This window comes from Coregonus clupeaformis, chromosome 13 (assembly GCF_020615455.1).
Source record: "Coregonus clupeaformis isolate EN_2021a chromosome 13, ASM2061545v1, whole genome shotgun sequence".
In the NCBI taxonomy this organism is placed as follows: domain Eukaryota; kingdom Metazoa; phylum Chordata; class Actinopteri; order Salmoniformes; family Salmonidae; genus Coregonus; species Coregonus clupeaformis.
The window spans coordinates 44,200,389-44,217,723 of NC_059204.1; the positions used below are offsets into that span (position 1 = coordinate 44,200,389).

The 17,335-nt window shown below is 42.3% G+C and overlaps 2 protein-coding genes and 1 pseudogene across 4 annotated transcripts; 2 read left to right on the forward strand and 1 right to left on the reverse strand.

Moving 5' to 3' along the window:
- Nucleotides 1-1,640: 1,640 nt before the first annotated feature.
- LOC121579552 (aristaless-related homeobox protein-like) lies at nt 1,641-8,146 on the reverse strand. 2 transcript variants are annotated; one of them, XM_041894249.1, is made up of 5 exons: nt 7,862-8,146; nt 7,019-7,556; nt 5,849-5,894; nt 2,782-3,086; nt 1,641-2,613 (listed from the first exon to the last, which is right to left on the reverse strand). In XM_041894249.1, exons 1-5 carry the CDS (start codon nt 8,046-8,048, stop codon nt 2,388-2,390), a joined length of 1,302 nt encoding a protein of 433 aa, XP_041750183.1. In that variant the 5' UTR covers nt 8,049-8,146; the 3' UTR covers nt 1,641-2,387. The 2 variants fall into 2 exon arrangements, with proteins under 2 accessions (XP_041750183.1, XP_041750182.1); XM_041894248.1 differs by having other exon boundaries at nt 7,847-8,146.
- Nucleotides 8,147-9,184: 1,038 nt separating this feature from the next.
- Nucleotides 9,185-11,064, forward strand: LOC121578924 (annotated as a pseudogene).
- Nucleotides 11,065-11,326: 262 nt separating this feature from the next.
- Nucleotides 11,327-14,576, forward strand: LOC121580242 (coiled-coil domain-containing protein 82). 2 transcript variants are annotated; one of them, XM_041895295.2, is made up of 7 exons: nt 11,327-12,128; nt 12,314-12,530; nt 12,624-12,716; nt 12,811-12,938; nt 13,120-13,290; nt 13,555-13,740; nt 13,916-14,576. In XM_041895295.2, the coding sequence occupies exons 1-7, from the start codon at nt 11,604-11,606 to the stop codon at nt 13,979-13,981; spliced, it is 1,386 nt and encodes a 461-aa protein (XP_041751229.1). In that variant the 5' UTR covers nt 11,327-11,603; the 3' UTR covers nt 13,982-14,576. The 2 variants fall into 2 exon arrangements, with proteins under 2 accessions (XP_041751229.1, XP_041751230.1); XM_041895296.2 differs by having other exon boundaries at nt 12,814-12,938.
- Nucleotides 14,577-17,335: the final 2,759 nt, after the last annotated feature.

Consider the following 17,335-nt stretch of genomic DNA (forward strand, 5'->3'; position numbering starts at 1 on the left):
GCAACATCAGGGAAAGTGGTCAGAAGGAGTGGTGCTTCTAATAAGCCGTTCTGCAACATCTTTAATTAAGCCTCTCATTCTCCTTAAATTACGGCCTCAACACGTGAACCAGCGTTTGAGTTGTGTGGTTGCAATATCAACTGTCCCTTATCTCTGTAATATATCTTGGCATGCATCATTCAATACTAAGTTTAAATTGTGTGCAGCGCAATGGACATATAATACACAATGTCTCAGGAAAGACTGTCTGGGTTGTCAATACTTAGTATATAGAAAACAGTGGGCCTACAGGCCATGGGGAAAACATTTGCACTCAAAAATGAAAGGCGGCGCGTACGTCGCATACTGTAGCTCCTATAGCCCTCTACATATAAAACAAGAGAGAGACAAGCACAGACACAGATCAGCTTTTTTCTAAGAGAAAGAAAGAGAAAAGGAGACAGACATGGAGAGAGATGCAGCAAGGAATACTTCAGGAGAAATGTTAGGTTATTTGATGTGTAATTAATATAGAGAAAAGGTGGATAAATAGCAGCTTAATACTATATATATAGCTATAGATAGTATAGGCTACACTGCATAATGAAACAATCCCTTGTAAGATAGTGTTTTGAGGGTGGACTGGCTGTATTATTTGGCATCCAACAAATGTAAATGCCAGGAGTTTGCTTTGGAACCGGTGCTTTGGTTGGATGACATGAAAATAGAGCTCTTTGGCCATGCACACCAGTGGTGGGTTTGGCATCAAAATTACAATTCATGAGCAGAAAATAACCCAATATCTATTGTGAAATATAGTGGTGGATGTTTGATGTTATGGGACTATTTTGCTTCCACTGGTCCTGGGGCCCTTGTTAAGGTCAACGGCATCATTAACTTTACCCAGTACCAGGACATTTCAGACAAAAACCTGATTGCCTCTGCCAGGAGGCTGAAACTTGGCCACAAGTGGATCTTCCAGCAAGATAATAACCCTAAGCACACATCAAAATCAGCAAAGAAATTGTTAATTGGCCACAAAATCAACATTTTGTAATGGCCATCTCTCTCCGGACATAAGTCCATAAGCGCAGACGAAGGATATCAAAGATCTGGAGGAATGGTCTAAGATCCCTCCCAATGTGTTTCTCCAACTCATAAAACATTTTAGAAAAAGGTATTGAAAACAGGGGTGTCAATCATTTTTACCCCTACCTTTTCGAGAAAAAAAGTATTACTTGTTAAACAAAATCTATTTTTCTGAGCAATTGTATTAGTATAAAATAATATAATTTCCCTTCTTTTTTTGCATACAATATAGCTCAGTATTTGAACTATTTATTTTATACAGTCATTTTTGCTCATCTTTATCAGTTTAAATCATTTTGAATGCCACTGTATGACCATATAAATCCTTAACCCACACCTTTGTCCCTGTTTAAGGGTTGAATCCAGCTCTTGATATCCATCAGTGAGACTGTAGACTACATCCATCTCTACGGGGTAAGAGTAATTGGAGAGACCACTGTTTATGTCGTCTGTTGCAAACTTGTTATTGTACTGTTTCATGCTGTTGAATACACCTCTCTATTCTGTCCATATAATTATTTGACTTTTCATTTTTTATTTCACTGCAACACAGTTAAAAGCAACTAAAGGTGCAACGTTTTCCATTTGACAGTTTATTGTCTTAGGTCTTTTCAACTGATTCATCTGAAACCAGGAAATAATGTTTAAAATAAAATACAATTTTCCTCCTGAAAACTTCCTTCTGGCTCATACAGGACTGATCATAAATACAAACTTTAATAACCAACTAATTTAAGAAGACTGCGAAAATCTATCAACAAACACCATATTATCAATACATGAAATGTACATTATATGATATTTAAACTTACACAGTCTGAACCTCTCCAGGGCCTGTCCCTTTGGTGGCCTGTAGCACAGTGTTTTTCTAACTCCGGTCCTCGAGGATGCCCAACAGTACATCTTTTTTTGTTGTGGCCCCGGACAAGTACACCTGATTCTAGTTGTCAACTAATTGTCAAGCCCTTGACAAGTTGAATCAGGTGTTTTTGTCCGGGGCTACAACAGAAATGTGAGATTTGGGGTACTCGAGGACCGGAATTGGGAAACACTGCGTAGCACCCTGTGAGAGGCTGCTAATGGGTCATTCCTGAGGGTCAAAGGGCAGGGAGCCCAATTTTTTTTTATTCTCTCTTCTTCAGTTCATGAGGAAAGCATGTTTCACTGTTGTGGAGAGTGTGGACTAACAGAACCTTGGGACAACTAACTTGGGAGGAGTTTAGATAAGGTTTTGTTGTGCTATACCACTTCTAAGCTGCTAGTCCTTTGGTCATGACTCATGCTCCATGTAGAGGGAATTGGAGGGAGTTTGATGTCTCTCAACACACCTCCTTCCCAGTCATGCTGGAAGGAAGGATGTTAAGTTGTGTCAGCTGAGCTGAGTGCTCTTTAGCTTTGAGCCGCAGTGCTGCGATGCTGGAGGCCCGGCGGTCCACAGGCGAGGAGGGGGAAGGCTCTGACAATGCCGTCGGGGGCTGGACTGGAGTCTCTACCGCAGGTATGGGCTGGCGTAAGAGTGTCAGAGGACCCATGCTAGAGAAGAGTCTGCCGATGGAGAAAGAGAGAGCGAGAAGGTTGGAAGAGAGAGGGAAGATACAGAAGATGACAGGGAACGAGAGAAAAGTTAGTAATAATGAATTAGACATACAGTCCAGATGGTACCACTCCAATCAGTTGCAGCCTTACTAATGTAGAGTTGTTGGCAGTGCTCACCTTCCAAAGGAGGGGCTAATAAAGGTGGGATGTCTAAACATGGCTGCTCCCAGGAAGGGGCCAAATCCCAGGGGGGCGGCAGAGCTGGCGAGGGGCTGGGTCAGACCCTGGAACGAGGTGGCAGCAGCAGTCCAGGCAGACTCCAGGGAGGGGTGAGAGTGGGGCGAGAAAGGACTTCCCTCCAGGTAGTGGCTCAGGTGGTGTGCTGCACCCAGGGGTCCAGAGAAGGGGTGTCCCGGGGGGTGAGTCTGAACCCCAGCTTTCTCCCGCTTCCGCCACTTAGCTCGGCGGTTTTGGAACCACACCTTACAGGGAGGAAGAGAAAGACCATTAGACCTGGGGTTGGGGTTAGGGTTTGTTTATTTCAAAATGTTGGGTAACAGTTGTCTATTTATTAATTTTTTATTTATTGCAGTTTGGACATGACAATAAAGCAGATTATGTGCAAATTGAAAGTAAATCAACTAGTGTGGAGACAGTGAAGAGAACAGAGAGGGAGGGAATGTGCAACCAGGTTCCCCTCCCATTCAGACTTGACACTGGCTATAAAATGAAACATATGGAATTTACAAGGTTTTATCACCTCTCCATAGAGTGATTTGCTCATCTACAGCTCCGAAGCGAGTGACATGGGGGGGAGGGGTAAATGCGTAGTCTGGTATCTAAGGTTGAGACTCAAGTTTCAAAATGTAAGCAATGTTCTATATGAGGATGGTAGTGTAGCTAACACTTACAATGGCGTCTATCTCACTTAAGGTGTGAGAAATCGGATCAATGCACGGCTATTACAATAAGAAGATGGGAAATCAAATAGCATTACCCCGCCACTGCTATGCAAGGATGTCACTTTCGTCAACACTGGCTCTGTTTGCACTGTTAAGTGCACCATACAGTCATGAACGCCCTGAAGCAAATTCATTTTTCTGGTGTGTTTGAATAATTTCTCCTCTCGCTCAGTGGCGACCCGTCATTCAGGGCAGGTGGGGGGGTTTTGGGGGGGGCTTGCCTGTTTTGCATGTTATTTTGGCATTAATACGTGTCACATATCAGTTTGCAAACAATGTAAAAATATATAGAATTGAGTTAATAAAGCTGCATACAAACATGGTCTCTTTTTTGTTTTCTTAAGTAAGGCAGCTCCAAAATGCAGGTGTTTCAGCCTAGCTCAGTGCTTTCTGTGGTTGTGGGGCAGCCAGCGGAAAATACGGAGCGTAGGTGTTGGTAATGTTCTCTAGTTGCGCCGTGATTGGCTCAGTGTTCTGTCACTCATGGGGCACTAAAGTCACCGCCTAGTCTAAGGGTAGCGCTCGAAAATTGAAGCCCCTTGGGTGCTGCCATATAGTTACATTAGAAGTGCCCATCCAAGAAGGCTCAAGGTCATTGGCCACAGATAAAATGATGTCAAATCACGTTATGTCTACAGTAGCTTTGATTGGACTGATCATGTCAACATCATACTTTCAAAATCTTAGCTAGCAGTCATCATCATGAATCAAGTCGACAATCTACTGGCAAATCCTTTTTAATCCTTGCCATATGAAGAGAAATAATGAAGAGAAATTATAGATAAAACGTATTGGTGCTCATCATTGGACATAAACATTACACAACAAGTTGGAAATCGCAAATTCAACAATGAGTGGTTTGGAAGGAATCGGTGACAGTGGCTAACTGCAAGCATTGCAAAGCAATCACTAGCCTGCTATTCAGTGGAGTGGCTGTGTGGTCCCAAATCTGGGATTAAGGGGCTCTTTTCCAAATTTAAAATGATAAACATTCAACATTGGCCATGCTGTCAATGAAGCATGATTTGTGCAGTGCTCAAAACAACTGTTAACTCTGAACTGCGGAAACTTGACTTCAGTGAGTTCAAGACAACTGGGAAATCGGGATTAAACGAGCTCCAACTGGGAAAATACGTTTTGAATGGTCATCAAACTTGAAATTGTAAATCCGGCCTCTTTCTCTTTCTTTGATGACAAAATTTGCCCACGAAGGGCCGCCGCGCCACCTTCCTGTTCAAGTGAGCACAGCACAACAAGGTGAGTCCAAAAATGTCTTGTATGCTGCTGCATAAATTATGTAATATGCCAGGGAGATATATATACTGTAGCTAAGAAAGTAATACTAAGTGTATGTTGTGTAGTAAGCTGTTAGTAGCCCATGTGCCTCACCCTAATAATTTGGTCTATTTATCCCTCTTAATTTCGCCTACTGTTCTGATTTGGTGGTGCACATGTAGCCTATAACCTGTTTTAGATAAATGTAATCATCGAATATTGTAAGAGCTTTCATTGTCTGCTTATATGCCCCTTTTATGTATCCTACGGTTCTGACTTGGTGTACAGGGAGAATACTGTAAGAACGGCCCATGTTCTGAATTATGTCGCTGTACATTTCAAAAGCGCTAAACAAATAGTCCGTCCTAGCTCGCTCATTAATGGCAATTAAGGATTGCCTCTTATCCGTTTGTCGTTCCCTTATGCCATAGTTTGTACATCTCAAGTGTCATTAGAAACCACATGTGTTTAAGCAAGTCAGCCATATCAGATATGTTTTTTTTAAAGGCAGTAAATGAGGCTGAATTAACTGTTTCGCTGCCGGACAAGGCTCCGCTGATAGCCAGGTGTAGCAGTGGTAAGATGTTGGGACTGCTGTTGGGACAGCTTTATGTAAGCCGTAACAGTTTGTGAGCACCGTTTGTTACCGTTATATTGCAATTAATGTATTGTTTAGTGTTGCGTTGTGGCTTTGCTGGCATGCATCCCACTTTTATTAATCTTTTGCCCCACCAAGATTTACATGCTAAAATCGCCACTGCTCTCGCTGCATGTCTAAAGTCAACTGTATTACAAATGAATTACAAATGTAGTAATAATAATAATAATCATAATATACAATTAGGTCTATAATATAAAATGTTATTATAATTAACGTTAATATAGGCTACCCTATAATGTTGCATGTTGTCGAATTTAAATATGGTAGTAGAATGAATAGCACTAATAGGCTATCGTCGGCTGGTCATAATAATGTAAAATATGAACTAATAATAATTGACACTCACTTGCACACGCGCCTCAGTGAGATCCAACCGCATCGCTAACTCCTCCCTAAATTGAAAGAAGAAAAAATTGCACATGATATTCAGTTATCATCATAGCTTTCCTCGTCCAAATCCAAATCCAATGGTGACAGTAATACAAGCTTAAATGATAACGATACAATTCACATTATATTAAATAAATATCGTCGTTGGATTAGGCTATGTGCGTAGGCTTCTTTGAAAATAAATAATATAAATTGTGCCTACATTACCTCTACCAAGAGCCATGAATATTCTTCCAAATTTTCCTTTGTGAATCAAGCAATAAATATACAATCTCACAAATATGTTTTTGTAAAGATGCAATTATGCCAACAACTTGCTCTGCCATTTAGCAAACATTTTTATCTGTAGCAGCCAACTTCAACTGACATCAAGAATTTAAACGTTTTGTACAAATCTTTTTGGGAAATCTTTTTGGCAACCACAATTAGACTATCGATAATAAAATCCACAATAATAATTAATAATAATTCAAATGTGAACGACTATGTGCAGGTCTCCTGTAGCTCAGTTGGTAGAGCATGGCGCTTGCAACGCCAGGGTTGTGGGTTCGTTTCCCACGGGCGGCCAGTATGAAAAATTTATGCACTCACTAACTGTAAGTCGCTCTGTATAAGAGCGTCTGCTAAATGACTAAAATGTAAATCATTACAATTGGTTTAAACGGTTATTCTATTCCTTGATAGGAATTGTTGCGCACACACATCTTTTAATATTTCGTTTTGTTGTGTGTGATTTATATTGTTAGTGTATTACATGTATTATTATTATTATTATTATTATTATTATTATTGCGTAATATGACTGCTTTATAATAATTATTAATAATAATGTAATGAACAATATTACTCTTCTGATAATGCTCAAATGTAATGATAAAAGATGTTTCATATTCTTACATTTCTAAGCCAAACAATAATATATTTTTAATCACCTCAATGCAAAAATTGACCATTAAGAAAGGCTCACTTTCGAATCATATCTCTAGACTTCCTATTTGGATTATCAAATTTTTTATTTTTAAGAGCTCAAAAAAATTGTTTTATGACAATAGGCCTATAGGCATATATGCAACAGATTTTCATAGTGTAAAGATAACTGATAAGTGCTGGCAAATGAGAATGCTACCTCGTGAACACATCGGGGTAGTGCGTCTTTTGGAAAGCTCTCTCCAGCTCCTCAAGCTGATAACTGGTAAACGTAGTCCTGTATCTCCTCTGTTTTCGCTTTAGCATCCCCTCCTCTGAGTCACTGCCAGCTGAGAGGCAGACGCTGTCCTCTCCGTCTTTTACATCTCCATTGATGTGCAAACTCTCTCCGTTCTTTGGGGACATTTCTATTTCTTCGCAGATGTGGTCCTTGCCAGTGTCCTCCTCGAACTTTACGGCGCCAAGTTCCGCGTGCTCCTCTGTCCCTCGCCCGAGGTTCTGATCTTCCTCGCTCTGACTGTGGGACGCATTTTCCCTGTAGGATTTACTGCGGCTGATGCTAACTTGTGGCGCCTGAGTGATTTTCAAATTTTCGTAGACTTTGTCTAGAGGACGCTCCCTGTCTTCTTGCTCCTCATGCTCGTGAATTCCCCGTCTGGAGTCCATGAGCTTTCCCCCTGGGCCATACAGACGCCGCAACTTGGTAGGCAGGTGCATGTCCGCATCTTTCTGAGAGGCTGCAAAGAGAGATCGTTTATTTTAAGGAATTTATAAATAATCAACAGCGCAACATGCAATATGATACGTTTCATCACATTATAATAGCCCTTTTTTTATAAGGTAATGTTGTCTATAGGGCATAGGCTTCTTTAAAACAACATAGGCCTAATGAAATGTACTTTAATTGCAAAGGCCATTCGCCACATTAAATAAAATGCAAGTGTGTTTAGCTGCAAATGCAATATACATTTGGAGATGTTTTCTATAATTGCATATGGGTTATAGTGAAAGGTAGCAGTCAACTTACAACATATTGTCTTACCTTCCAAAGGCGCATTATGCTCCGCACTCCCAGTCAGCAGCATTGGTAAACTTTGCATTCCAGTGAGTCTGACTTTGAGGGGACTTCTTCGGCCGAGTATGCTTTCGATGCAGTATGAGGAAAGCATGGGCGATTTAGGTTTACTTTCGGTTGTGCCGGAGGCATCTTTCTCATTTGGATGGCTCATGTCTTGCGCCTAACAGGTGACCCTCAAGTCTGGACAGAGCTTGAATGCGTTAACGCCTATTCTTCGATCGCCCTGCCTCCCCTCTCTCCTCCTCTGTCTACACTGACATCTGAATGCTACTTTACTTACCACAGTCTCCAAATCTGTCGCATCCACGTATCCTTTCTTGGCTTCCTATTGGTTGCCAGTTGAGAAGAGAAACATAGCCCCCGATTGTCAGTCAAGTTCAATTTCAAGAACCAGCCAGATCATAGGCACATTTTTTTTCAAGAGCTGTTTCCATACATTTCCATGTTTAGATCAGATGGCACTTTGACATATGGATACAATTGTGTTATAGAGTAAGGTGAGGAGGAACAAACCTACACTGTTAGAAAAAATGTACTATCTAGAACCTAAAAGGGCTCTTCGATTGTCCCCATAGGATAACCATTTGAAAAATCATTTTTGGTTCCAGGTAGAACCCTTTTGGTTCCAGCCAGAACCTTTTTGGGTTCTACATGGAACCCAAATGGGTTCTGCTTGGAACCAAAAATGGTTTTCCTATGAGGACAGCCAAAGAACCCTTTTGGAACCCTTTTTTCAAAGAGTGTATAGGCTATAGCTTATAGAGCAGGTGAAATGGGGGACTGACATTTTAATATGCAGAGATCAGTGCAAAAGTGTGTGTGTGTGTGAGAGAGAGAGAGAGAGAGAGAGAGAGAGAGAGAGAGAGAGAGAGAGAGAGAGAGAGAGAGAGAGAGAGAGAGAGAGAGAGAGAGAGAGAGAGAGAGAGAGAGAGAGAGAGCTCTGTAAGGCTGTGTGTGTCATTGAGCGGTCCTATAGCATCAACTGCGAATTGAATATGCCACCTGCTGTAATTGTTTTGCCATTGCAGGTTAGTAAATGAACAGTTCTCCTTCCTTGTACTTGATCGATGAATTAAGGTCACCTAATAAGGAACTCCCTTCACCTGGTTGTCTAGGTCTTCATTGAAAGGGAAAAACAAAAACGCGCAGACACTCGGCCCTCGGTGGAATGAGTTTGACACCCCTGCTGTAGGCCTATCACATTCCATGTATACTGGGCAGATTTTATGTTGCAAACTCGTGACCATGGAGACGGGTAAACAAACACAGAGAGGGGTTGTTGGAAGAATGGCTGCGAAAAATGAAACAGCGCAAGAATCTGTCGATGGGCCATATTACCTCGAAAAGGTGTCGATACCAGATGACTCAGAAGACGATTATCAACATGAGGAAGTTCTGGCCTATGAAGAAAGGAGCATGGCAGAGGGGGATGAGGATTTGGAGGCAGCGATAAGAGCATTGCGCGATGCCTCAGATGAAACGGGGTCCTTGTTACAGAGCAGAGGCTCAGTTCAGCTAAGCAACCCATCTCCCACATTCCAGAAGTGGTGGATGATTTTCTCCGCAACTTCCTTGTCAAAATGGGCATGAGCAGAACTTTGGATTGCTTCCAAGCAGAGTGGTACGAAATGGTGCAGAGGGGGTTGTTGAATACCGAGCTGGTGGAGTTTGTGCTTGACGCATATAGGCACAACCAATTTATAGACAATGAGCTGAATAATGTGCAGAGAGAGTGGGACAGCTTCAGTCAGGCAGCTTTCAAAGCTGGTGAAATACTGATCAAGCTTCAGAAAGAGGGATTTCCATCGCCTGCAGCATAAGCGTGTTGTCCAAGAGAAGAACAGGCTTGTTGAAGACATCAAACCACTGAAGAAGCACTATGGGTCAAATGAGCCTGCACTGAAGCAGCTGTGATAGGTACCAAGTGGCGCTGAAACAGAAGATGCTTATCAGTTTAGAGAGGGACAGAACATGTGGCCAGGCCAACGGCCTGGTAACCACCCTGCGTAATACACACTCATCATCCACAATCCGCTCAGCCAACAGAGAGACAGGTCTTCCCCCAGAACAGGAGAAATACCAGAGTAAGTCTGGGAAAAGAGTACGACTACAGAATTATGGAATTGCCCTCTATGACCAAGACAAAGACCCAACCAAAAACACATCTCAGAAACACCCCAAAGATTCTGAGTTTCCTGTCAGCAGCTGTATGAACCCCTACTTAGGCCAAATAAAAGCTCTGGCCTCACAGAGCACTAAAGCATCTGGATTCTGCCTCACCAACTCACTGAAGGCCCATCCCTGCCAATAAGCTGTCTCGCCCTGCACCCCATCAGGTTTATTGTAGCCTCCTCCAGTGACGATCAGCTCTGGAGGTTATGGGGTATGCCTGTGGGGGAGATGATCATGACTGGGGTGGGTCATAGTGATTGGCTCTCTGGCTGCAGCTTTCACCCAAATGGTGGAAGCCTGGCCACCACCAGTGGAGACACAACAGTAAGGATCTGGGATTTCTCCCAAGGCCGCTGCATCCTGACTCTGAATGACCACACCCATGCCACATGGGGCTGCTCCTTCCACTCATGTGGGGACTTTGTCGCCTCTTGCTCAATGGACACTACAAAGGTGTGGGACCTGCAAAGGGAGCGCTGTCGTAGCACCCTTCTTGGCCACGTTGACTCAGTCAACAGTGTTACTTTCCTGCCCTTTTCCAACACTCTTCGTACTTGCTCTGCTGATAAAACCCAGCATTCCTGCAACCATGCCACCTTTAATGCACTGGGCGACACTGTTGCCTCCTGTGATTCATACGGTGTTGGCAAACTATGGGATGTGAGGAAAGTAGCAGTCATGGGCCACATCCTAGCAACCAAGTGGCCTTCAGCCCATCAGGCCGGACACTAGCTATCGCCAGTAATGATGGCTCAGTTAAGCTGGTGGAGCTGGCATCAACTCAGGTGTCCAGTTTATTGGGCCATGATGACGCTGTCCAGAGTGTAATCTTTGATGACAAGGGGGAGTACTTATTATCAGCAGGGTCAGATGGTGCCATTCTTGTCTGGTCATTAATAAATGCTTAAAATGCTTTCTTGCTGATTATAAATGTTAAAAAGCCTTCTTATTGCTGACATGTGTTACATGTTTGATTCTCTGATTTGTGAAGAACATTTACCACTTTTCCTGAATACATTACTATTTTTAAAATAAATTACTATTTTTTTCTGAATTGAGACATGAATAAATAAAGCTTTTAACAACATATTTTTATATAAATTAAGCTTATTTGTATACATAATGCACATTAGCAAAAAATATATATCACTAATTGTCTTCGCACAAGTGGGCCTAAAGGGGAAAAAAGTAGTAATTTCACTAGAATGGCCAGGAGAGGCGCTATGATTTTAGAGGCCCTTCTTTTGAGTGGAGGGCGGGAGTCGAGAGCGGAAGTGGGAAGAAGCACAAGAAACATCAACAAAACAAAAACAAAAGGTGCACACGAGATACAATTTGATGTTTTTTAAAGGTTCACCGTAGTAAAGCTTGGTATCAACCCAGATGAACGTTGTTTACATATGATTGCTCGCATTTTTTTTAATGAGCATGTTCTGCATCTCACATTAGCTAATTGCTAGCTAGCCAGCCAGTATTGCTAACGTTATTTAACGTTTATTTGGACCGTTAACTTGGCAACACTGTGTAAGCAACAATGGAAAGCCTGTACAAGCGTAAAGTGTTCGCGACGTTGCGAAAAAATAAAGCTGAAGCGTCGAAGAAAAGGGCTCAAATCGGTCTGCCGTCGTCTATCCTTGATGACAGTGACGAGGAGTCCTGCGCGAGCACGACCAGCATCAGCGCTTCAGAGAGTTACAGTCAGAATTCGGACAGTGGGAGCGAAAGTACACCTGCCAGTGGGGAACAGAGCCCTGCCAGCGATGGTAGTAGCTCCAGCGAAGGTAGATCCCGTCCTCGTCGGAAGCGCGTCCTCGCTGACAGCTCCAGCGACTCTGACAGCGACGTAGGAACCAAGCCTAAAAGGAAAGTCGTTCCCAAAAAACGCATAAAACAGCAAAGCCAAGATTCCGATTCAGAGGACGAGAGTGCCGCACAAAAGGACAAAACAGTTGCCGAAGCTAAAGAGACCGCAGCTAAACGAAAGCAACGCCAGTCTAAACTCCTGGCATTATCCAAGAAGATGAAGTCCCGCGTTCCGAAACGCAGGGTCACGTTGGAGGTATCTTACCAACATATCATGTAAACGAACATAACATAAGTGTTGATCCTTTGGGCAGAATCATGTTGCATACACCCACATTAATCTGTCCATATATGGACTATAGGGTACTGAGGAAACGTTCTTTGATGTTGAACATTGTTTTACAACCCATGTATTGCTGTGGTTCTCTTGTAAATATCCAGGATTCAGGTGATGAAGACAAGGGTAAAGTAGCTGAAGATGTTAGTGGTGATGATGATAATGATGATGAAGAGGATACCCCTGAATTATTGCTGGGCAGCAGTGAAGAAGAGGCAGCAGATCACAGCGACAGTCTGAAGGACTTCATAGTTGAGGATAAGACAGGGGACAAGAGTGAGGAGGTGTCAGATGAAAAAGCTGTTTCTCTTCCACGCCAGTGTGAGTCAGCTGACACACTTTATCATGGGTCAATGTTTACAGGTAAAAGCACACTGTTTTATGATTCCTTTGCTTCTTTCCTCCTTTTCCTAGTCATCACTGGGTCTCAGCTCAATCACTTTCAAGTGGTCCTCAAAGCCCTTATGATCAACGTCCTGGATGAAACCTTTCTCAAGTCTCTTTATGGTAAGTGTTTTTAAACAATTAGCGGTCTCAAACACCATCCCCAATCAACATCATGATCCAAGTATAGAGAATCTATTTGGTTGATAACTGTGAGCAGGCGGTGATCGGACAAAGCGATATGCTCAGGAGATGAAGGCGTCGCTGTTCCACTTTGATGAGCGGATGATCCTCCCTCGCCTGGAGAACCTGAAACAGCGGAGCCGCTGGACCGACCGGTACAAGGTAAAGAACCATTTCACAGAACTTAAACAGGAGTTTGTGTGTAGTCATTCAACATTGGCTGCATATTCATTGATCTCATCTATACAGCAATGCTTGTACTTTGGCTAAGACTTCCATTCTTATATTATGTTAAAAAACAATATATAGAAACTGGTATGTGTTTTTGTGTGTCCATGTGCAGGAGCGGGTGGAGTGTTACCCCAAGGTCCGGCTCTTGAAGTTAGGATTGCATCAGAGTGTTTGTGAGGCATGCAAGCTCCAGAGACCATGCAGTTTCAGTGTGCGTCTCTCAGGGCAACTGTACGATCTCAACAGCCTCCAAGAGGACCAATTCATGCCCGATGACACACAGGTACTACATCTGAAAAGAAATCAACACTGTCTTTGTTTTATCCATCTCTGTCCCCAGAAGAAAGCATACATTGGAATCCCATCAAATCCCATTAACTAAAAGTACATCAAAACGGATCAACATCAGCACCGTATCATCAGATCAAATAATTATGTATCGGACCTTGCACCAATTTATCCTTTTGTGAAATGTCAGGTTTGCTGTTTGTCTAAGGGAGTGTTTTCAATGACAGGTCACCTTGCATGTATCTTTCCTAAATGGCAGGCTTTCAGTGTGGGCTCCGTTTGTGCCAGCCGAACAGGGGTGTATCATGCTCTGAAACACTTCAAGTACCACTTGTTTCAACACTGCCGGACAGTGATGGAGGAGGAGAAGAATGGAGAGGAGCCAGTGAAGGAAACAGTGAAAAGGGTGTTCACCAAACTGGAGGAGAGTGGCTGGATCTCAGAGGTATGTACCCCACTTCCCCTCCATAAAAGAACAGTACTCCTCATTGAATTATCATCCACATCTGTCTGTTTCAGAAAACCCTCTTACTTGCTCCCCCACACTGTCATTTTGTGGAATAGAAATCGATACTTTCGGATTTTCCTCACCACTTCACTCCCATATCTGTCTCTCTCAGCAATATGAGAAGTTCCAGGACCATCTCAATGATGCAGACTACTTCCAGGAGGAGAAGCTAGACTGAAGGATTACGACAGACAGGATCCATATCTACATCCTATTATAGGCATCCATTTAACAGTTTTATGGTTTATTCTGCACATTGTTAGGAAATAAGTGTTTTATTAATATATATACTGTTCATTTGACTTCAGTTCAATGTTAACATTTAAGATTGTAATGAAAAGCTTTTAAAAAACATTTCCTCCTTTTGTTGTCACCATTTAAGAAGACATCTATTGCATCTGTATTATATCAACCATTTTATATCATGCTCATTAGGGCAGACGTATGTCATATACTGTATGTGCAAAGTTTGAGAGATGAAGCAGAATACTCTGGTATTGCTGTAAATCAAAGAAATGCTACTCCTGAGTTCTTTAAACTATCCTGGTTACCTTCCCTACTTAGTTGAAGCAGTGTTGTCCTTCCAATAGTTAAGATAATGCCAAATGGAGTTTGCTATGACAGATTACCTCAAATGACATGAGTAATGTTCTATATTGCGGATTACACTATCTAGTATAGGAAGGAGATGGTACGACTTGTGAGTTGCTTCATTTCTATCAAAAAGCTTGTGTGATGCTTCATAAAACTAATAAAAACTCCATTAAACAATATGTTGTCCATCAGCATATAATTGCAGTGTGAAATATGATCGTCTTTAAAGACATGCAAGAACCCAACCAAAAATATAAAAAACACAAATGAAACCACATCAGATCAAATCACATTTTATTGGCCACATGTGCAGAATACAACAGGTGTAGACATTACAGTGAAATGCTTACTTACAGCCCTTAACCAACAATGCATTTATTTTTTAATAAAAAAAGTAAAATAAAACAACAACAAAAAAGTGTTGAAAAAAAGAGCAGAAGTAAAATAACAGTAGGGAGGCTATATATACAGGGGGGTACCGGTGCAGAGTCAATGTGCGGGGGCACCGGCTAGTTGAGGTATACATGTGGGTAGAGTTAAAGTGATTATGCATACATAATTAACAGAGTGGCAGCAGCGTAAAAAGATGGGGTGGGGGGGCAGTGCAAATAGTCCGGGTAGCCATGATTAGCTGTTCAGGAGTCTTATGGCTTGGGGGTAGAAGCTGTTGAGAAGTCTTTTGGACCTAGACTTGGCACTCTGGTACCGCTTGCCGTGCAGTAGCAGAGAGAACAGTCTATGACTAGGGTGGCTGGAGTCTGACAATTTTGAGGGCCTTCCTCTGACACCGCCTGGTATAGAGGTCCTGGATGGCAGGAAGCTTGGCCCCAGTGATGTACTGGGCCGTACGCACTACCCTCTGTAGTGCCTTGTGGTCGGAGGCCAAGCAGTTGCCATACCAGGCGGTGATGCAACCAGTCAGGATGCTGCAGCTGTAGAATTTTTTGAGGATCTGAGGACCCATGCCAAATCTTTTCAGTCTCCTGAGGGGGAATAGGCTTTGTTGTGCCCTCTTCACGACTGTCTTGGTGTGTTTGGACCATGATAGTTAGTTGGTGATGTGGACACCAAGTAACTTGAAGCTCTCAACCTGTTCCACTACAGCCCCGTCGATGAGAATGGGGGCATGCTCAGTCCTCTTTTTTTTCCTGTAGTCCACAATCATCTCCTTTGTCTTGGTCACATACATGACAAATGTAACATAGTTAGGAGACATCCTCACATCCATCCCAACTTGTACTGCATCATGAGATGTGGCTCTCCCATCAATTCACATTGGGCTTGATCTGCAAGAAAACACCTATGACCATGATGTTAGTCACACACCCATCCCTTTGTAAAACTGCAGAATGATGGCAGTATTCAAATACCATTAAGAATGCCCTCGAACCTAAAGCTCTCATCACTCTGAATATGTCTAGGGCAAGTTTGGAACTTTGTAGAAAGGGCAAGTGCTGAATCTGAGAGAATAAGATAAAATCTGAATAACTACATGGTAAATGGGAAAGACATATTACCACTTGCCTGTGTAGTCTATTTCAGTGAGTGAATGATGAATTACCTATTATTGCCCTGTACTCCATCTTTAGGTTAAGAGGTGCATGGAGGCCCTGAATGTACCTGAGAGTTGGACAAATTCTTCTTGTCCTGGTTTAGCTGGAACTGTATATTTTAAAATTAACGTACACAGGTTTATGCACACGTCATTTTATCAGGAGGTACAATGTCCACACTGGACGCAATTTTATGGTTCTCATGGTGCCTTCAGAAATTACTCACACCCCTTGACTTTTTCCACATTTTGTTGTGTTACAGCCTTAATTTAAAATCGATTAAATTGAGATTTTTTTGTCACTGGCCTACACACAATACCCCATATGGAATTATGTTTTTCGAAATGTTTACAAATTAATTAAAAGCGAAAAGCTGAAATGTCTTGAGTCAATAAGTATTCAACCCTTTTGTTATGGCAAGCCTAAATAAGTTCAGGAGTAAAAAACTTTGATTAACAAGTCACATAATACGTTGCATGGACTCACTCTTTGTTCAATAATAGTGTTTAACATGATTTTTAACAAGTTCCCTCAGTCGAGCAGTGAATTTCAAACACAGATTCAACCACAAAGACCAGGGCGGTTTTCCAATGCCTCGCAAAGAAGGGCACCTATTGGTAGATGGGTAAAAAAAAAAAGCAGACATTGAATACAGTGGCGGTCAGTGCCGTTTAAGATGAGGGGGGACCATTTTGTTTTTCATGAGCATGGCTTTATTTCTGTTACAGGATATTGGATGACTGTCATTCATATTCCATTCACCCAGTTCAATGTAACATTGATAGGTTTAGGCTACTACATGATACTCTAAATTTTCCCTATACCCATCATGAGGTTGCTACAACCTAGCCTATGAATGACAGTTTACAACATAGGTGCACACAGGTCAAGAGACAAATTTGAGGTGACAAAGAGTGACACATGGACAGACAGTGACATTCAATACCGCCTTGCACACTCTTGCCTGCATCTAGCTGATATAGGGTTTAATCATTAGTCCAACAGTTGCAAACGGGAGTATCTATTGGACAAATTCTGGTATGTTAATCCCTGTTTTGTTCTGTTTGCTTCCGTTTAAGAAACATTTTTCAACAGAATCGGCGGAATGAATACACCCCTGATCACACTTAAACACAGTTCACTTTCATAGCAGCCACGTTGTATTCCATCTCTCATCTATGCACTCTCCTCCTCTCACCTTGTCCCTTCGCATGTGGACTTCAATGCATCAGCTGTATGTGACCAGGCGAAAAAACTTCCCAAGCTAAACCGCTACACACAGCCTACATCGTTGTCACCATATTAGCTAAAGTAACGTCATAGTCAGCATAGCTAATAGAACTAACGCGTTAGTAAACCCGCTACAATCATGCAGTAACGTTACA